This window comes from Marmota flaviventris, chromosome 2 (assembly GCF_047511675.1).
Source record: "Marmota flaviventris isolate mMarFla1 chromosome 2, mMarFla1.hap1, whole genome shotgun sequence".
NCBI lineage: Eukaryota > Metazoa > Chordata > Mammalia > Rodentia > Sciuridae > Marmota > Marmota flaviventris.
In genome coordinates this window covers 144,409,373-144,431,819 of record NC_092499.1, presented here as the reverse complement: position 1 = coordinate 144,431,819, position 22,447 = coordinate 144,409,373, and the positions used below count along the sequence as shown (strand labels likewise).

The 22,447-nt window shown below is 37.2% G+C and overlaps 1 protein-coding gene across 2 annotated transcripts in view; it reads right to left on the bottom strand.

Annotated features, from left to right (window-relative positions):
- Positions 1-22,447, bottom strand: part of Mctp2 (multiple C2 and transmembrane domain containing 2) — a 221,373-nt gene that overhangs the window by 81,636 nt on the left and 117,290 nt on the right. For both annotated transcript variants that reach the window (XM_027956122.2, XM_071608654.1), the window contains 4 exons: positions 21,141-21,327; positions 18,735-18,828; positions 4,751-4,853; positions 3,324-3,426 (listed from right to left, as the gene is read on the bottom strand). In XM_027956122.2, coding sequence (XP_027811923.1) covers positions 3,324-3,426; positions 4,751-4,853; positions 18,735-18,828; positions 21,141-21,327 — 487 coding nt within the window. The remainder of the gene's footprint in view (positions 1-3,323; positions 3,427-4,750; positions 4,854-18,734; positions 18,829-21,140; positions 21,328-22,447) is intronic.

Below are 22,447 nucleotides of genomic sequence, written 5' to 3'. Positions count from 1 at the left end.
ATAGAAGATCTTCCCTCTAGACCTCACTGAAGTCACTACCAACACCCTATTCCTTCCTGACCCAGTTCCAACTCCTTGTCTTCTAAATGCTTACATCCATACTTCTCACTTCCTATTGTCTAGTTCCTTTCCTGGGGTCCTTGTTATTTGAGGTCTTGTTTGTCTACTGCTTTGGGCACAATATTCATTTAATAGGTCTTTACTGTGCCCATCTGACATTTCTTAGAAGCTCAGGCTCTAATATGAAACTGCCTAAATTAAAATCCTACTTCCATCACTCAGCAGCTATAGGATTCTTTCTGTGCCTCGGTTTCCTAATTTGTATATTGGCATAATAACAAAGCATGTTTTATTAAGTCATCAGAGAATTAATGATTCAACATATGTTAAGTGTACAGCACAGAGTTTGCTAGTTAGGCATCAGTCAGTATATAAACTAAAGAAAAAAATCCTAGATCTAAATAGGTAGATTTTAAAATGTACTCTCTAAACCACAAGTTAGAATTACTTGTATATAGAATGATCAATGAAATAATCAGCTCAAAGTATGCCAGTGACAGTGAGGGTCATAGCATTTTAAAAAAAACATATTTATATCTCCATGAAACATAAGAGATCAATTAATTTGGAAATGGCAGGTGGAGCATAAGTTGTCAAGACAAGCACAGGGATACACTGTGGGGTCGGATCGCTTCCCCGATTTATCGATCAAAGAATCAAAAATAAATCAGAAATGAATCTGAATCATATCAGCCACACTGAGGGGCAGCAGCTGAAGTATCATATTCAATGCACTGTGCCAGGGACTCCAAAATCCATAAGGGGAAAAAGGACCAGCCATGCTGCTTCACAAGGCAAAGACCTTTCATATTGGCATATATTTCCAGATGTGCCACAGCCCATTTATCCTAGAAACAAACAAATAAAGTAAAATAAATCAAGCACTCTCTATCTCAAAACACCCTGTGGTTCCTCATCCTCCAAAAGGAAAAAGCCAAGTTCTTCAAACTTTGGCTTTCCAAGTCCTCCAGGGTCTTTTCCTGTTCTGCATCTCAGTTTTCTCCACCTGACTCACACCATTCCATCCACAGTGGTACCCAGGGATTTTTGGAATCTGGCAATCAAGGTCCTGCTGCAAAGCAGGAAACCTGCATGAAAGTTTCCCCAGATATCATAAGACTCACTTCCTCATCTATATTCTCCTTCAAATGTCCCCTTTTTTGTGGCTCTCACTGGCCAGCCATGGAAAATTGTACTCCTCCCTCTGCTTGATTTTTCCCCATCCAGCACACTGTGTACAATTTGTGTCACTTTGTTTATGTGTCCTCTTCTACACATCTTGAAGCCATAAGCTCCAAGTGAGAACTTCCCTGTGGTAATCATTGGCGCTGTGTCACCTAAAACAGCACCTGGTGCACAGTGACATTGGATCAATGTCTATTGACAGAATGATCAACAGACCTTAGGAAAGCTATCATGAACCTGAAAAATAAGTCAAGATGAATGGCTATTTGTATTTCAACCAGCTCTTCCACAAAACATTTCACCTTATATTTTGGAGGAATGTTTTGAAAAATGAATTCGTTTAAGTCAATGGTTCTACACTGGGAGGGATTTCCTGTCTCTTCAGGATCTTTGGAAATGTCTGCAGATTACTTTGGTTGTCATAGCAGTAGTGGGTGGCAGCTGCTATCCATTGGAAGTCATGTAAGTAAGTTATGTAAGCACGTAAGTCAAAAATGTTTCTGGACATTCTACAATGCAACAAGAAAGCTCCATGTGATGAAGACTATTCTGGCTCCAAATGTCAACAGTGTCAAGGTTGAGAAGCCCTGATGTAGCTGAAGTCAAATTCTTAGATCTGCCAAGTAAAGCATGCGGGAAGAAAAAGAGATAGGGAAGGAAGCAAGTAGACTAAGTGAGTTGTTGCAATTGTAGACCACAGGCATGAAACTTTCACAAACAAAATGGGAGAGTTTTAAAAAATTAGCAAACGTGTTCACCTTGCAAGAAATAAAATGTGCTACTAAGATTTATGCATGAAAGTAAGAAGAGAAATGTCAAAAAAATTAGTGAATGGAGGAAAGTGAATTGTAAAGAAGAGTTTTTCTCCTAGTACCTTTAGGGTCTCTAAAAGTGTGCCCCATATTCCTGTTACATGTATTCTTTCAGGAATAACTGACAACGCTGTAATAAAAAAGGGGGGAAATCCCAAATCACCACCTCCTCTCTGTGAGCCCCGCAGTCTGCTGCCGACAGCTCGGAGCATTTGGCAGGAGCCGGCTGTACGAGGGAGCAGATGCTTCCTGCAGGCTCTTAGAGTAACATCAGGGATATGAGAACTTGGGGAGAAATTAACCAAGCGATCAAAAACAGACGAAGAGATATTAAGAGGTATAGCGTTCCCCTCTCTGTAAACATTGTGTGAGCTAGACTAACCTCATGGTTAAATTACAGACTGCTTCATCCACAAAGATGCACAAGTAGCTTTGGAAAAATAAGTTTTGGGGAAGAAATAAAATCTCATAGGCTGATGAAGCCATAGTCTACAACAAACCATGTCGCCAGCTGAAGGAAAAACATAAAATTCTCTCAGAACAGTTCATCTCCTACATGTTAATGTCCATTTAATGGATTGGGGAATGTGCTCCGTAGTTTTCCTTTTTACCCATGTTTTTGGCTTTCTTTGATGTTTTCTCTGCTGTATTTTATAAGTATTTTTTTTTCATTCAGCATTTCCTCTTTGCTGACCCCAGTATGTTCTCTTTAAACCAGACTACAGAAACACTCTCCCATTTCTAAGAGACATCTCTGCTTTCTTCCACAAAATATTTTTTGGAGGCTGAAAATGAACAGGCCAAGTAAAAAAAAATAAATACAAATGGAACTTTGGAATAAAAGGTCTTCCACAGAGCTGAGAATGAATGTGCAGTTAGCAACAATTTAATTTTGAGGAAACGCAGGGTAAAGAGGTATAAAGAAATACATGTTTTCCATTAATAAATGGAAATCTGAGTCGTAGATCCATATTCCTTGAAATCAAATGGAAACTCCAAGCTTAAAAATGGAGAGAAAGACTGAGAGTGAATTGACAGACTGGACAAAATGTTGTGGTTGATTAAATCAATACTGGACTGACACAGAAAAGATGATGTCTCTTTATAACTCAGACATAAGGAAAAGGAATAAAATGGTAGTTTGCTGCTACAGCTACAAGAATATTTCTTTTTTCTAGCACTGACAAGGACAAAGCAGCTCTGGATCACAGAAACTCATCAACTGTTAAATAACTTGCAAATTGTTGATGAACGAAGGGAACTTACAGACAGCAAGGGAATGGCAACTTTTCCAAGAAAATCAGGGGGTTTATCTCCATCTTCATCAAACACTGTCACTTCCAAAACATCATGGATGTCTTTAATGGGACTGAAACAAGAAATATCAGGTCTTATACACAAAAACACACAAGTGAAAGTCTGTTGCATGAAGATCTGAAAACACGGTTTCACTAATTAAGTCTGTGTCCTCAGAGTATAAAACTACCATTTAATTAAATTCTAAAAATTAAATCAAACTGACTGTATTCCCAAGCCTTCCATCATAGAAGACTCAGACATCCACATGAAAAAAAAAATCAAGTCAACTTTTTTACTGACATTTTCTTTCCATGTAGATGTGCACTTGAGGGTGCAACTGTTAGAGGAGCAGAATAAAGGAGAGAAAGAGAGAGAGGGAAAGGGAAATGATTTCAGAAAGTTGCTTCAAAATGAGAAAAGTAAGCATCACATTTTCTTTAAATTAATGAAAAGGAAAGGTAAAATTCACATTTAATGAAATAGTGAGAAAGCCTCCTGTGGTCGAAACACAAATGCCAAAAATCCAAGGCATATTTAGAAACTTTTTTGTTGTTGTTGTTGTTGACCAGAAGGCAGACACCAGTGAAAATGAAAATAGAGCCATGATCACTGACAATGTGTTAGAGAGACAAGACACTCTTATTCCTGGCCACTGGCAGACCTGTTGGCAGAGCTGATCCACTTCTCATTGGTCCTTGGGAGATTTCTACTAATATCATCAAATCCACACAAGCAAATTTGACTATTGTAGACTAAGCATTTATTCAGCTTTGTGAGGATAACGTACCATCATTTCACCCAAATTCAACAGGGGCCATCCCTTGATGGTCAGGTGCCTTGAAATCTAAAGTAGGAAAATTAAGTATATCCTGCCTCCTTAATAGACAAGTTTGATGGAGTGGGTCATTCAGCGAAATGTAAATACAAGGAGGCTCTGGGAGTCATTAAAGATTCACAAATAATATGTATTTCCTAATGAATCTGGCATAATATAAGCTTTCAGGCATTTAAGATAATGTTATAGCATACAAGCTCCTTGAATTTAAGGCAGGTCTCCATTTGTGACTTTATTTAACTGAGGAATTAATTGGTTTAGATACATGGAGGCTTCCATATACCCACAGATTAATTTAGTCACTTGAAAGATCTACTTTACAAATGCCTTCTATAACACTCCCTTGCAGTTCCAAATGGTCTCTTCTATTATTAACACCACACTCCATAAAATAAAAGTATAAAAGGTTTTAAGGAAAAAGAAACAATAAAATTCACTCTTTGCACATAAAAATGGACAAAAAGTTCCACTCAAGAGCCCCAGCCTGCCCCAAACATATCAAGGATAATTGCTTTAAGTTAAAGCCACTCCTCTGTATTTCAGAGGCTAAAGCACTTACAATGTAAAAACTTTGTTCCACTCCGGGTTGAGGTTTTTGTAAATGGTATGTGTCTGAAGCCGGTCATTGCCTACCTCCAATAAGCAAAAAGGATCACTCTTCCCTGGCAAGAGAACAGACATTGGTCAATGACAAATGAGTCCACAAAGGGTCAAAAGTACAGTAAACAAAAGCCATGTAGTTTTCCAACAATGAAAATTTCATGTTTGGTGAAAGAAGGAAGGTGAGACTTTTAGAAAGCTCTTTGGAAGCCCTCTTTGGGAAAGTGGAAGGTGGACAAAGTCCATAGGTCTTTTAGCATCTTAACAACCTGGGACCTGATACACAATACCCCACCCAGCTCAGATACAGCTGAAAGTCAGTAACCATACAGGTCTCACAGGAGGGCTATCAGTTTGACCTGTGAGAGGATCCACTTCTTTGTTTTATTTTAAAAATAAACTCAATAGCAAAAATAAACAACAACAAAAACAAAACAAACAAACAAAAAACCCTCAAAGCCTACACATAATCCAATTTAAAGATGGGTAAAAGATCTGAAAAAAAAAAAAAGAATTCTCAAAAGAAGACATGCAAATGGCCAACAAATATATGAATGTTCAATAGTATTAATCATCAGAGAAATGCCAATTGAAGCCACAATGGAGCTATCACCTTGCCCTACTATCTAAATAAATAAATAAACAAATAAATAAGTATGTGTGTGTAGAAAGGGAACTCTGATGCATAGCTGGAGGAATGTACATTAATATAGTCCTTATAAAATTCACAGGTTCCTCAAAAAGTCAAAAATATATCTATCACATGATCCAGCATTCCATTATCAGGTATATATTTAAAGGGAATGAAGTCAATATGTTGAAGAAATATTTGTACTCCCATGTTTATTGTAACACTATTAACAGTGTCAAAAAATCAAAATAAGGGTCCATCGATGGATGAGTGGATAAAAAAATGTGGCACATATACATACACGAATAATATTCAGCCATAATACAGATGACACCTAGTTTTTTTGCCACAGCATGGATGAACTGGGAGGACAATTTTATTAAATAAGTTAGGCACAGAAAGAAGTACTGCATGATCTCAATTCACATGAGATCTAAAGAAGCTGCTCTAGTAGTGACTAGAGGCTGGGTAGGGTAGGAGTGACAGCTGAGTGGGGAAGATTCATCAAGAAGTACAAAGTCACAGTTGGGCAGGAGGAATGCATTCCGGCTTCTCCCGCATAACAGGGAAACTACAGTTGACAACGTTGCATTGAATATATTTCAAAGTAGCAAGAAGCAAGGATATTGAAGGTTCTCACCAATAATAAATGATTAATCTATGAGTTGATAAATATGGTAAGTGCACTGATTTAATTATTACACGCTGTATGTATCAAAACATCACCCTGTATTATAACACTGTTACTATATGTCAGCTGGAAACAAAAGAGAAAACAGAGCACATCTCTGCTTAGATCCTAAACTTTCTTTAGGTCAGAATGCATGTTTACTCTTCTACAATTAAAAGCCTATGAAAACTTACATCATTTACATGGCTGTGAGAAGACGTGCAAAAGAAGTGTAAAAATGACTCTTTAAGATTTAAAATGTTGCTTTTACAAAATGTTGTATGATTTTATAAACTCAGTGTATTATAAGACCATGTGAGTTACATTTTTGGTGCTATGAAACATACAGACATATAATTCAATGAAATAGTTTGGGAATTATATCTTAAAATATCTTAAACTCATCCCTTACTTCTTATCTCTTCTTTTTTTCTGCCCTATCTCCCACACCCTCCAAAACCACACACACAAAAGCAAGACAACTCTAAGTCTGAAGTTGAATTCAGAGTGCTACCAAAAATTCTCTTCCCTTTTGTCAGATTTGGCAGAGGGAATGTAGAATTGGAACTGTCAGGGAAAGAATGAATAGCTCCATAATGTCCTTACAACATTAACTCATTGCCTATGTCCCCAGCACATTGGTACTTTACAAAGCCGTGCATGCTAAATTAATTGAGGGCATAAGGACAGATGCTTCTCCAACAAATGCCAAGGAGTCCTGGGCCAGGGCCTAATGCAGAGAGTGCTTGCGCCTCTTGACCTGTTGACCTGCTATTCAGGTCAATGAACCAACATCTAATTCACTTAATAACTAGGAGCTCTGAGGTACTGCGTATTGAGAGAGAAACTAAGTATACAGGAGCCTTCATGAGGATAATATTTTTTTAAGAAAATGGAGAAGAGCAGATAAATGGTTGAGGTTCAGTTTGAAACAGAAGATTCCATTCCACTGACTTGTAGTCTAGACACTTGGATACCTGGCCAAACCTTTTAAGTCAATGCCATTAGATGCCGTTAGTGGTCAGTTACCACTAGACAACAATCAAATCACAGAACTAAATGAATGAGTTTGGGTCTTAACTGCAAACAATGGAAAGAAGCCTGTCTAAATTTCATAGAAAAAGAATTTATTTAAATAATTCAGCTCTCAGAACCCGTGCAAAGCCTGGAAAATCAGAATAAAAAATTTGCTGTCTACCAAAGAATAACTTAAGCACATAGTATTATATTATAATAGTTAATATAATATTATATTATAATAGCTAGTATTATATTATATTATAATTCTATAGGATACTCCTGTCTCTAAATCCTGCCTGTGGCTTCTTCTAATATGAATTCTCTTTTCCTGCTTCTTTGCTTTGTTTGATGCACAAAGGCCTCCTATGAAACATCTGCCTGGCCATGCACCCATGCCCCAGTATCAGAGCTCAGAAAGGGAGACTAGGCTTTCCAGCTTCTAAATGCAAGTGGGTTCTGACATGGTCTCCTCCAGATGCACTGGGAAACTCCTCGAACATAAGAGGGATTTTAGATGCTAGACAGTCAAAAATCAAATGATCACACAAATCCATCTGCAAAAAGATTCTGGCTTATTTAAAAACCAGTTTTCTCTGAAATGTACTCTGCAGGGGATTTAGATGGGGTAGAGCCTGCCAACATAGAACAACACTGAATACGGAGCGAACACATGCTCTGGACTCCATGCTCAGGTATGGCATGCTTGATTCCTCAACCCAAGCTGAAACAGCTACTTAACCATTTGTCAGACTATTAGTAGGTGTCAGCGCAGCTCCTCCAGAGACACCAACATGACATGCCATCAGCACTTGCTCTGGGGAAACCGCCTGACACTTTTAATGAAAGCCCTGGGGTTACTCCACAGCAGGGCAGAGACAAGGCCTCGTCCTGTTGAGGCACAGGTGGGCTCATGCTGCGGCTCCCACTCTTCTGAGCAAGCACGCTCTTAGCTGTCCCAGCTAATGAGGAACAGACTTCCCTCCAGAAACTGGAAACTTCAGTTATGTGTCTCCAAGGAACATCCTGCACCAACTCTCTGAACGTAATTCAGTCAAAGCTCATTAAAATGCTGCATTTATTAATATTACAGTATAAACAGGCAGAGAGAAGAAACAAAGACATTAAGATGTTTATAGAGTAATCTATGTACCCATTTTAGTTTGATCTTTCTCTCTTATGTAAGACTTACAGGATGAATATTTTTATTGCAGATAATAATGATTTCCCATAATAAACGGAATGTCCCTATATCCCCAATGGCACTGAGAGAACAGCACTGGGCAGACTGCTGTCCAGACCTTCAAGGATCTACTTTTCCTTTCCTCTTCACACGTTTTTTTTTTTTTTTTTTCTTCTGTAAAATACCTCCCCGTGTCCAGATGACATGTCACCTAGATGTAGTAATACCAATGGTGATTCAGTTTCACATTGGAATTTTAGCACTTTCACAGGGTAGCCTTTCCCATTCTTTTTAACATCAGTTTCACATTCATTTATATTCCTTGAATAATAACTAAGGGTTTTTGATTGGAAAATTTCCCATTATATCAATTATAAAAGTTGAATGACAAGTAGTAAATGTATTTTAAGGGTCGTAGTTTTCATTTGAAAACCATTCCTGAACACAAACTCTGCTTCTGATATGCAAAGACCACCAAGCTATTACCTGTAAGGAACTCTCCTCCTGGTCTCTGCTGTTCTGCAAGTATCATCTTTTCAGTGGAAACTTCCTTCAATCTCACACTATAGCACATTGAGCTGTCCCTGTCTCTGATCTCCAATTGTGTTTTTTTTTTTTTTTTTTTTTTTAAATCTTTTGGTACCTGGGATTGAACTCAGGGACACTCAACCACTGAGCCACATTCCCAGCCCTATTTTGTATTTTATTTAGAGACAGAGTCTCACTGAGTTGCTTAGTGCCTCACTTTTGCTGAAGCTAGCTCTGAACTTACGATCGGGGCTCAGGAGGCTCCTGTCTCAGCCTCCTGAGCCCTTGGGATTACAGGCATTCACCACTGTACCAGCCAATTGTGTGTTGTCTTCACACCTCTCATATCCCATGTCTGTAGATCTTTTTTCCATATTTAGCCTGTGTATTTTATTTAAGGATCCTGAAGCTGGCAAAAACAACATATGCATACATGCCCTTACCATCCCGGGAAAAGTGCCATGGCCAAGTGAAAGGGGCTCCAGTGAGGAGTGCAGACCACAGGGAGCCATGCTTCTCCCATCCTTCGACACTCCCTGCAAGAAGCCATATTTCTTTATCTAGATTTCCTGTTTATCTCCCATCCCCCAAACCCATGTGCCATTTGTTCAGAAGTAGAAATGAAAGTTCAGAGAAATTTAATTTGGTTGGGAAAATATTTCATAATGGAGGTGAATCTTAAGTGAGGCTTAGAAGGGGGAGTATTTGCCTGGTGCAGTGGCACACGCCTGTAATCCCAGTGTCTTGGGAAGCTGAGGTAGGAGGACTGTGAGTTCAAAGCCAATCACAGCACAAGCGAGGTACTAAGCAACTTGGTGAGACTCTGTCTCTAAATAAAATACAAAATAGGGCTGGGGATGTGGCTCAGTGGTTCAGTACCTCTGAGTTCAATCCCTGGTACCAACAACAACAAAAAAAAAATAGGTGAGTATTCATTTAGCAAAACTGGATATATCCTTCTTGGGCAGATTCCAAATTTATTCGGAAGATATATTTACATACATATATACAATTGGCCTTCTGTATCCACAGGTTCCACCAAGGGTGGATTATGTAATATGAACTTGGCCCATGACAGTTCCCTCTATAAATGAACAGGTACAGACTTTTTTTTTTCCTGATCATTATTCCCTAAATAATGCAAATATCACAACCATTTACATTGTATTATGTATTATAAGTAATCTGAAGGTTATTTATAGTATGTGAGAGAATGTAAGTTTTATATAAATACTATGTCACTTTATACAAGTGATGAGAACATCCTGGAATTTGGGTATCTAAGGGGCAGCGCTAGAATTACTCTCACAGAGTTATCAAGGGACAACTATATATTAACAGGCAAGTACTGGCCTGAAGGTCATGACCAGTACTTTTCACTCAATTTCAATTCATGTTACTCATCCAGCAGCCAGGAACCACCATACCCTGTTGACTCAAAACAAAGGGCAGGGTTTATAGAGGAAGATAATTCCTGAAGCTATGTATGGAGCATTGTAGCTCAAAAAACCTGGGAAAAGAGGAAGGATGACAGCATTGCCGTTTCAGAGAAAATTTCCAAAAACCACTTTTAGGCCCTGTTTTAACCCTTTACTTATAAACCCTCCCATCAAATATTGAAGAAAATTTTAAATGATCATTCTGAATATTTGTATCCTCTGTCAACTGAAGCCTCATGATCCATCCTGATCCGCCTGCCGTTCACCAGTTCTTTAGCCAGGAATGTGTCTCTTTGCCCGGCTTCCAACCACACCAGGCTGCCCCATCCTATCTGGCAAAGAGGAACAAGGCTTATTCATGCTTCCCACTTTGCATGCAGAGCAGCTTGTCTGTGCAATGTTCTTCCAACTGTGCCTCTTCTCCAGAAATTAGAATGCCAGCTAACCTCCCAGGCCTGGTACAGACATATATTCTTCCTGGAATTTTCCCTGCAATCTGTAGGAAGGTCCCGGATTCCTGTGGTAACTGGCTCAGGGATTAGAATATCTCCCATGTAATCTACCTGTTCATTGCTTCAACAGATATATTAGGATCCCTGCAACATGGAGATCCCTGTGCCAGGAGCTGACAAGGATTAAAAATAATAATAATAACAATAATAATAATGAAGGAAATGCCAATCTTGGTTCTTGCTGGGCCTACTTTTTACATGTGCTCTGTGTTTTCAAGTAGGTCACAGGTTCCTTTAGGACATTGTGCTTCCTCAGCATCACACAGGCATAGAGCTACTCTGTTTGTTGTGACAGATTTTCTGAACAAAGGGTAGCCTGGTCCCCACTGGGAAGACAGCAAAGGACAAAGAGGACGTCATCTTGATGCAATGTTATTTAACTAAATTTCTGATGTTTTCATATTGCAACACAAATGTAGAAAAAACAAGGGTTAATGACATCAGAATTTTTACACCCACTCCCCTGCCACCACTCATGTTTCAAAACACACCAGTATCCCCTGCATTTGCTTAATATCACCATGATTTCATTCCCTGTGCAAAAGCCTTGCTGCCCATCAGTGCCAGAGTAAACTTTTAAAGTTCATATCAGATCACTTCACTCCCCTACTTAAGTTGTTTCCCAAATTCCTTTACCTGGCCCCCATGCTCCCACATGGTTCAGTGTTACCTAAGCTGATAGTTTTCTCTCCCCAAAGGTCCCTTTGCTCTCTGTTTTCGAGTCTCACTTGATTTCTTGTAGCTCCGCAGAAAACATGGCTTGGGAAATGGTATTCCCTCACTTAAAAATGCTAGACCAGCTCTTCATCCTTGACATCGCTACTAAAACATGACTTGCCAAAGCAACATCAGTTAGGTGTCTTTTAATGAATCTTAGCACCTATTCTTGACCTTAGCAGTATGATTATAATCAAATAGAGAGTCACTGGTTTAGTCACCTCATGTGAAACCCAGAGCCAATTCCAATTCTCCACCATGTTAGCAGGGGCTATCATAGGAGAAATACATTTGCTGACATAAATTAAGATCTTCCTAAGAACCCAAACACTAAGATCAAAGTGATACCTGTAATTTGTAAAGTGCCACAAATGAACTGAATTCATATGGTGTCATTAAATTACAACTGCTAAATCTTCTACATACTCCCAAACTTTGCCTTGACTAGAGAGTGCATTCTTTGGCAGACAGTTAAAACAGCCTGCCAAAGGTAGATTTATATAGTTTTTAATGTATTTTCAAAAGTTCTTGATTTGGGCTCAGTTATCCAGGAGGATCACATGAAAATTAAAAGCATTCAATCACTACCACTGAGCTTTCTAGAAATTCCAATTATAGTCGTCCCCTTGAAAATAGGGCATCTTTAAGAGGAGAAGTATTGCTATGGATACAGCTTCCAGAGACAGGCAATGAAAATAAACCATACAGTGGGCATGTGGTTTAAAATTCCCAGTGAACAATAACCACAGAACCACTCTTTTTCTGACACAAGTAGCCTTATATTTCAAAAAAAGAAAACAAAAACAACAAAACAAAAAACTTAATAGTCACCATTATAATTTACAGAAATAACTCAAAAGTAAGTATCATAGCATATGGCTGGAACACTGTTATTGTGTATCGTGTGGTTTAAATGCAGTATATTGGTCAATAGTTTCAGAGAATAGCACATTACACACAATAAAAATCAGATGATCCAAAAAGGTATTTTATAGTAATAAAACTATTATCCACATTATGAAAATGTGAAATGAAAGCACTATATTAGGTTAGCATGAGAATTTCTCTCCAATGAAGCATTTTTGCCTTCATTTCTAGCAGGTAATAGAAGCAGAAACAAATCCAAAAAAAGGCATCTTAGTGTGATAGCTGTAGATTTCTAAAAGTATCTGAAGACCTAAAAGTGATTAACAATGCTTTTATTTCTAGCTTTATCTAAAATTAGAGAAATTTATAAATAATATATCAAAAAGACAATCTGTAGGGCGGTGGCTATGGCTCAGTAGCACAGCATTAGTCTAGCATGAGTGAAGCACTGGGTTTGAGCCTCAGCACCCATTAAAAAATAATTAAAATAAAGGTATTGTGTCCATCTACAACTAAAAATATTTTTAAAAGACAATCTGTGAAATTCTCCATATAACTACACTCTAATAAAATAAATTTAATAAAGAATAGGAAAAACATTCCTAAATACATAATATATATTGGGCATATTCAAGATACCCATGAACGTGTGAAGGCTTAAGAGTGGACCCCAGGTTAGTACGTGATAGAATCAAGACAACACATGGGATTCTGCTTCTCTGTATACTTTGTATATTGTATTCCCATAATGTACAGGGATTAATATGTGAGGCTACCTCAAAAAACAAAGCGCCACATCACCACCACTAATTTTCATCATCAATGAAAAAATCATTGAACAGAACATTACTGTACTTAAGGCAGGAGTCACAGGTACATGGAAGGACTCATGCACTTATGGAATGAATGGAGTGTTTTGCCCTTATAATAATGGGAACTCAAACCTGTGTGGGGGACATGCCAAGAGCTCCTCCTAATGGCACACCTAAGGAACCACTCCCTAATTTTGATGAGGGTCCTCATCTATTTTGATGGTGCACACCACCTCCTGCATCAGGAATTCTACAGCAAAGGAGTGTGAAGGGAAGGAAAACAGAGCCCTCTCTTATAGCTTCTAAGCCCACTAAAGGTTTGTCTGTTCACTGAGTATAGGCATTCAGTGATATGTGTTCATCATCACATCTACCACCAAGTTGAGTTTGTTTAAACTGAGAAAAACTTAAAAAGCAGGTCAGAGCATTATACTGAATTCACTAGAAAACAGCAGGGTGTTCTGGAACTGAATGTATTGTTGTTCTTCTGAATCGGGTACTGGAACTCTCCCTAACATGCTTATTTATCAACTAAGGCCATCTTGTAATAACCTAGATTTCTTTCCTGAAAACATGTTGTTTTTACCATTCCTCTGATAGATATTTTGAGATTATGTTAATGTGATCATTGACTCATTCGTCAACACTGGCAACAGAGAGGGGTCCAAATAATGACATCACTACTCATAGGTCAAGAGGATCCTCATAGATTTGGAAATTTTTGTTGTTGTTCAAGGATGTTTTTTCATGGCAAGAAGTGCCAACAAATCTCAAGCATGACAAGAAAAAAAAAAAAAAAGAACATGTTGATTTTTGGAGAAAAACCAGGTCCATACTATGAGTAAAGTTGATCCTTCCAGCTTTGTTCTTCCATTGCTTCCTGACAACTCCCCAGCTTCTCATCATGACACACAGATTATTAGAATGATAGAAACATAAAAAATAAAGATGAGAATGAATTACAGAAGAAGGGGATAATGAGGCTTATGTGATATTATTTTGTTATATTACTTAATACCATCCTATCCGAACTGCCATGGAATTCTTATCATTTCCTACTATTGGAACAACAAGTTTAAGAAAACTCTCCTAAGTTTCTAACAGTTCTATACTTTGAAAGCATTCTAATGGGCAGGGGCCGTCCTGGTAGCAATAACAGTGTATGGGTAGCTGTAATAAAGCTGAGGGAGACCAACAGAACCCATGTTGCCACAAGAGGATTACTTTAGAGGGAGTTTTGCTATGTAAGAATTATTTTAAAGAACAAGATCAACAAATAGAAAACACTGTTGACAGGATGGTACACGCTTGAAAACACTTTTTGATTCTAAGAATGAGAGTGAAGAGCCATCGACTAGATGCTGAATATTTTCATGTACATTATACAAAAGGTGGCCATAATGGTCTCAGTCCTGATACAATGAATTAACCCCACAAATTACAACATTCTATCAATCATAATCAGACTCTCTTGAATGACTCTGCAAGCATGTCAAAAGAGTTTCCTTCTCTTCATTGGCTAATCTCTTTCATGTATAAGGTACATCTTCTTATCTAACTGTACAATTATGACCAGAGAATACTTCAATTCTCTAAAGCTTTTCTATGAACCCACTGGGTATTTTGTTACCTTTTTTATACTTTATGAGATTAAAAAATCTGCCCTTTTTCTCCATGGTATTAATGCATGAATCTGATATGCCTCAGGGCAAACCAGAATATAGAGCACTGGTCTCTGTGAGGGCTTCCACTGCGGATAAGGAACCTGTTGCACTATTTTTCAGCTTTGTCCAGAATAAAATGTCTGTCTCCCTTTTAATCATTACAACATGAGCTTCTTTTCTTGAAATAGTCCAAGCGAAGTATGTTGGTCTCATTAAACCTTTAGACACAGCTACATTCACCTTGATTCTGAAAGCATGGTATATCATTTGTTTCATGAACGAAGGCTATGGTTTGGTTACTACAAAAGTAATTACATCAGACTGCATAACCTATTACCTAAAGATTTTAGGTTGTGCCGTGTGCAAAGGTTTTTTTGAAGAGATATCTTTAATAAAAATATCTGACACGCTCTTCTATTAGAATAACTGTTCATGTATCCATGACTAATGTAAGCATACACCTGAGAACATTAGAATATCCTTCATCAGTTTTAAAGTGATGTGCTCCAAGACAAGACAGCTTAATTCAAATTCCTGTAATTAAAAAAACCTCTCTTTTTTAAAAAAATAAATTTTAGAAACTCTAAAAAAAACCAAGATAAATTTAAATTTAAATTTATTCATAATTAATAGTTTTTAATCACACAATACCATATTTACAAAAGGATGTATAATTTTAAAAATAAATATTTTTTTTATACTAGAGCCTAATCTTTTCTAGATATCTTTATATCAGTTACATATGTAGACTTAGGTTATTAATATATTTTGTGACATTTGAATACACTAATCATTTCCTTCATATAAGATAATGTATTTATGGAAAAGAATTCACTTTAGTACATGAATGTTATCCCAATATTCTAAAATACCAGCATAGCAACAAGTGTTCAAATTTGATTTCTTTTTATGACTATGTAATCATAACATCAATAACAACTGATGAGGAATACCTGGTTTAGTCATAGAGTCTTGCATGGCTCATTTTCTTTTTTAATTGTCACTTGCAAAGAGATAGGTGGCTTGAAGATTAGCAAGCTGTGACAACAGGTCTTGCCACCTGCATTCATTCCCCCCCCTAGTACTTGAGGTCCTTGCACCCTACAAACAGTGACTGTGGCCTTGCTGGTGGTGACCACTGCCCCAACTACCCTCCTCAGGCTTGTACTCCATGAGGGTTTCTGAAACTTAAGTGAAGAAAACTGGAAGAATCAGTTATTTAGCATTATGTTAAAGAAGCAATTTGTATGGATAGATAAAAGTGGAAAGGCTGGGGAGTTTCCTTTTGTACCCTTTCTAAAATGACCGTGATACTTACTTGTACTAATGTATTCCTTTTTAATTTGCAGGTGAATACTTTGTTCCCTGATCAATCACAATATATGAACACCTGGTTATAAAATAAGGCTGCCTAGAAAAGGTTGGATATAAACAGTCACTTATTTTTTTAATAATTGACAATAATTAATTCATGCCAATAATTCATGCCTCTTCTAATCCACAATCAAGTGATACTGATTTTTTTTTTACCTATACATCAGGGAATTGGTAAAGATGATAATAAAAGCAATAACGGTGGAGCGTATAATGTACGTCATTATGCTAACCTCCAGGAGACACAAACTGCATCCATGGTGCCATCGTACTGAAATCTGAATGCATTTCACTTCACACATAGAAAAATGGCATGACAACTGTGTGGAGTAGGTCCACTCTGTCATGGGAAAGCAATGTCTTAGTTGGGAACACGCTGGAGGACTCATCTACAATCTTGAGAACATGTAAGGGAAACAGAGATTTGATTCTAAAAACAAACATCAATGTGGTCGAAGGACATGTTTAGCTAATGACAAATCATTTTGTCTCAATTCAGAATACTGATAATTTTCTCATAAATATAACACAGAGATGGTAAAGCAGTAGGACATTTGGTCAAACCACACAGTGTCATTTCATTGTTGACTGCTGCTTTTAAACACTGCCATCCTTTGATACTCTGCTTCACCACTACAAAACTATCTGTTAAATATTTTGAATATAATAAAAATAAACAAAAATAACTTTTCTCCCCCAAAATTATTCTTACATAAAGAGGGTTTTGACTTATCTTCTAGTATTTACATTCATTCCTTTGTTTTCTTCCTATTTACCTTAAATATTCAAAATACTCTTAGGAGATGACATATTGGCCTGAAATAACTCTCATCAATACTAGTTTGGGGGCTTGAAGGACCCCTGATAATATAGAAAAAAATAAAATAGGTTGTAAAAATGTTTTCCCACAGATGGATGTTATTGTAAAACAGTCTTTAAAATAAGGGGAAAAAAACTTTGGATGCATTACAATTAGTTTTTGCAGTAGTAGTTTTTTTGTAGTTAAAAAACTACAACTACAAAAGGAATCTTTAAAAGATACTGCTTGAAGGCATAAATAATTTCTTGGGGCTTAAGACATTTCTTGAGATAGTAACAAATGTGGATTCAAAGAGGGCTGCTCTAAACACTTAGAAATAATAACAATTCGCTCTAGGAAACTAGTGAATAACTCTAGACATGTTCTAGTAATGACAAACTGCTAACATCAAAGACACATGTTAAATAGTCAAGTTAACTGTCAAAGGCTCACTTGAAATATTAAACATTTTCATAAAACATAAGTACAAAGAAAGGAGCATTTTCAAATTAACATGAGACTATAAACATTTGCAACTGTATTAATGACTATCAGAAGTAACCATTTTAGTATTTCATCTATAATCCTTACAATTTATATCATCCATTTGGCCAAACAAATGCATTATATGCAATTGCTCACTGGGCACTTCTTTCAGGTGGGAAGCAGTTTATATAAAGAGACTACGGAGTATTCATTTCTACTGAATTGGTTCTCTGAAGCGGGTGGAAAGAACTCCTGTTTTAAATTAAGTTTATATTTTCCATAATTTTGTAATAATATGTGCTTAAAATTAAAATTCACTTCCCCAATGTTTGAGTTTCCTTAAACACAGTCTCAGAAGTTTAGGAGTTATACAGGTATAGTATAATTGTTTCTGTATGGAGGAACAAAAAGAGTAGACCACATTCTAAAAATACAAATGTGGGGGGGGGACCACCCAATATAGTGTCAATAGATGAGAACTATGGATGTTGAACACTTTCTGTGTTCATCAATTTGCTTGGTAAATAGCATCTGTCATGTAGGCATTTAAATTATTAGTCAGCACACAGGGGTAATTTGGCAATGAGCTTCGCCGATTAGATGCTGTTGAATCTGGATGACTCTACATGCCATAGAGCACACTTCAGCACTACGCTAGTATACCTGCTCTAAACTTCACCTGAACCACCAAGAGAAACTTCTGAAAAGACGGTGTCCACGGCAAGGTGGTCCTAGGGTCTGAACTCTGCTCACTGTCACAGTGAGATTCCAAACAGACATGCTAGCACACGCAGGTCAATAAACACATTCTGTCCGCTGTGAAGGATGCAGCACATTCAGACCCAGAAGGGAAGAGGGGAAGGGCTCCAGGGCAAATAGCATGATTTGAGGTGCTGCAGCTAAGTTCAACCCCCACGTTAATTTAAGAAAGAAAGAAACCATGACATGAATAATCCACAAATATCTCTGAATCCAAACTAGGTCTAATGCAATACTGAATCAGAGTATAAGTATTTGATTTTTTTTTTTTTTTTTTTTTGCAAAAAAACAAAAATGGGGACTATGAGAACAGAATTGTTCAAGTCCGCATTATTTTTTCTCTGGTTGTTCTTTCTAAAACTGCACAGTGGGTGTACATTTACTTCTATTTATTCCACATCTTACTTTGCTATAATATCATTTCAAAGCATGAAATAAATGACAATAACAATGTAAAGCAATTAAAAAATGAAAGTGTTCCATACCCGAGAAATCTGCAGCTAGGAGATCTACTGCCTTCAAAACCTTCACTTGTAAAATGCCAACATCCTTCATATCTTTCAGAGAGTTTTGTAAGCACTGAAGGGAGAAAAGGAGATCACAAATGAAAACAGTTTTCTAGTATACTATTAGTGCTCTGAAGGCCTATGGGGCATCCATACATTCTATTATCTTCTCGTCTCATGAAATATTAGAAAAGTTTCAAACATACACTATGCCAGCCCACAGGACAGTTAGGCATTTACAGCAGCCAGATTAAAAAAAAAAAAAAAGTAACTGAGAATTAATTAACTACAACTCCAAAATTAACAAATTAAAAGCACATACAATCTACTTTTAACATCGCCCCCTGGTGTTAGCAAAGATACCCCACTGGGAAAATGTATGGGTAGAATGACATTCATTCTCTTTCTTCTCTCTTTTTTTTTTCTCTTTAATGCAAATTTTAAATCACACTAAATGCAACATTATTCTGACCTAGTTAGTATAAACTTACGGATGCAAGAGTACTAAATTTGGACCCATGTAAAAATTTATTACCACTGGAAAGAGAGTGGGGATGAAAACAGAGTGAATTTTCTGATCCATGCCATAACCAAGTTCTTTAGAGATTTAGTATCCAATATCACCCTATATTCACATTTTCTTTAATTTTTAGTTTGCTTTATCCAAAGTTTGAATATTTGGTCTGGTCATTCTTAAGCATATAAAGCAATATTGAGATGTCTGAATATATGATAGCCTGGAGAAATCATGCATGAAAAATATAATTGTATAAACCCTCTTCTCAAGCACACAGAATGCATCCAGTGAAAAAGATCCTGTTTCAAAACCTTCAGATACACATTGTTATTACCTATCCAAAAACCTGTCATAAGCAGATCCCCAGGGATTGATATTGAGACAGTAAAATCCATTTTATTTAGGCATCTCAGGGTTGAATAGGAAAAGTTCAGTAAGAATAACAATAGGCAGACCTGATACACATAATTCTTAAGAACTTTTAAAAGTTGTTTCTCTTTGAATTTTCAACCTAAACCAAACAAAGTTAACTAGTTCTTAAGCTAAGAGGAAAACATGAAACAATACACTTTTATACTGCAGAGAGAGAAATACCTTAAAGGAATATCTACTCTTATAACCTAAAAAAAAAAAAAAATCCCGCCTCTTAAGAGTACATTATTGCCTTCAAATGCTCTGGCCAGCTTGTAAGTTGAAGAAACACCTGACATTTCTATTTTCATTATAGCTTCTTTAAACCTCAATTATTATCCTGAAATTCTAAGGCATTATTCAAATACATCATTACTATGCTATATAATGTTACTTTACAAATATATGGCATACCCCATGAATTTTGTAAATTGTGCAATTTATTCATTGGAAAGCTTGGGGATACTTTTAGTTTTTACCATCAAATTTTCATTTGCTTATGTAAAGTCATCAGAGAGACTACCAATAGTGTATTCTGTCCAAACTTCTTCAGAGTACATCAAGCTGGCATGCAGAATCCGTGACACTGAAATATATGTGGTTAGGCTTTGTACTCTCCAAGATAAAGATTTATTCAATTAATCAATACATGCATACAGTGAAGGATTCTGGAGGCAACAAAGTTTATGCTGAGGATGATATTGCCATTGAATAAGGATTCATCTTTGCTTCATTTTCATGCCACTTTCTTAAAAATGTGCCTTCCATATATGGAAATCAAGTGGATGTATTGATTTACAAAGAAGATGGGATAAAAACAGAATACAAAGGAAAAAAAAGCGCTTTTAGAAAGTCAGCATAAAATAAATAAATAAATAAAGACAAGACAAAACAGGTATTTGATTTTAAAAATGTGGACTGGACTGTTAAGTACAGGGCAACTACTTAGGGAAGAATCACATTGATGTCATTATCCGGGTTTCAGGATTCGATGGTCCTCTGCTACCTGTTTTAGGCTTTCTGAGACAGGAACATACCCTCTCTTGATTCTAAAATAACTTAGGAGTCCATAACCTTGCAACCAATATCATTAAAATCCATGACATTACAAACATTGATGGTTGGTTAAAAAACAAAAGCCACTTTTGTTGAACTTCCATTAAAATTTCTATGCACATACCCAAACATGCTGAATTGAAGCCACTTCCTTGAAGAGACTTGCTAAAGGCTAAAAATTCAAAATATCTTTTTGGGATTTAAAAATAACAAGGCAAACTCCAAGTCTTCTTTCACCTTCCTATAAGTATATTAATCCGTAGGCCCAGTGCCTTCTTTTAGGAGACACACAATGAAACTTGGGACCAAGATCTCTTTTGATGTAGTTTTTGATTCATAGACTTTGCTTTAATTTAAAACTGGGAGGAAGTAGGAGTGGTGTAACAAGGCAGCACACTCACATATCGTTGGGAAATCTGCTTTCTTTCGCTGGGGTCCTCAAAGGGGCAGACACACAGATCTGAGATGGAAACTCCCGCACAGGGTGTAAGTGTGATCAACATAAGGAGAGCCCCCAGGCAGCTCTCCAGTGGCAGCTCCAAGCAGTTGGCTTGCTTCAGCGGGAGTGCTGCGATATCCACTTTACACCTAGAAATTTTCAGAAGTCAGAGAAAGAAAAGTGATTAACTCAAGGCCACTGTAGAACCTCCAAAGCACCTGTCTTGCATTCCATCATCCCCAAACCTTACTTTGTCTGAGCTCAGGTTTATTGAGCAGTGAAGGTTCTAAGGGCTTCGAACACTCACTCCCAAACCACCCCACTCTAAAAGTAAGGAGAGGAAGAGATAAAGCAAAATCCAAGAGCAGGCAGCATGGGGGGCAAGGGTGGCAAATGCAAAGACATAAGTCAGGTCTGTGTCAAATAAGGCCTGCAGAAAGATAATAAGATCAAGAATTAAGTAGAAAAAAGTTTCCAAGTTTAAGGATCATAAATATAGATATGGCTTCCCTTTGTTGTGGCTTTTAGGAGTAAGGAGAATAAAAGAATATGGTTCAAATAAAGAAGGAATAAAGAGAAATCCAAGTGGGAGAGGGTTAATAGAGAAAGCATTTTCTTCCCAATTGATGCCAACTGGCAAATTTTTATTAAAGAAAAGTGTTAAGGTGTTTTCCTAATAGGCACAGTTCCACAGGGTTTCCCCAGGTGGGTTTCTTTTGGACAAATGGAGCATGAAGTGTTGTTGATTGATCCCATCTCCCAGCACTGCCAGGAAGGGCTGTACCCATCTGCTATAAATTGCATGTTTTCCGCCTCTTAACAGCCAATGTTCTGGAGTTGTTGAAAACCTCAAACACATTTAAATACAGAAGCAAACACCAAAAGGGTGGGGGTGGGGGGCCCTGTGCTGAGGTGCTAAGTAATTTATTTGCTTTAACATTGAAAGCTCTGGGTTTGCCTGGACCACACCTACTATGTTTATGTATGCAGGTGTGCAGGTGGGTGAGGAAGCCCTGATTGGGGCAGGAGCAGACAATAGTTCTTAGATTAATTTTTAACAATATTCGTATTTGTGCTTCACAATTATAGAATAGGATGAATATTCCAGACTTTAGGAAAGGATAGAAAGAAGTATAGCTTCTCACAATAATCAATAACGATGCATGCTTGCCCTGACAGCAGATAACCAGAAAGAGGTAACCAAGGTATATATTATATAAAAAAATGATGACTTTGAGTTACCTAGGTATAATAGACAGAACCTTCCTG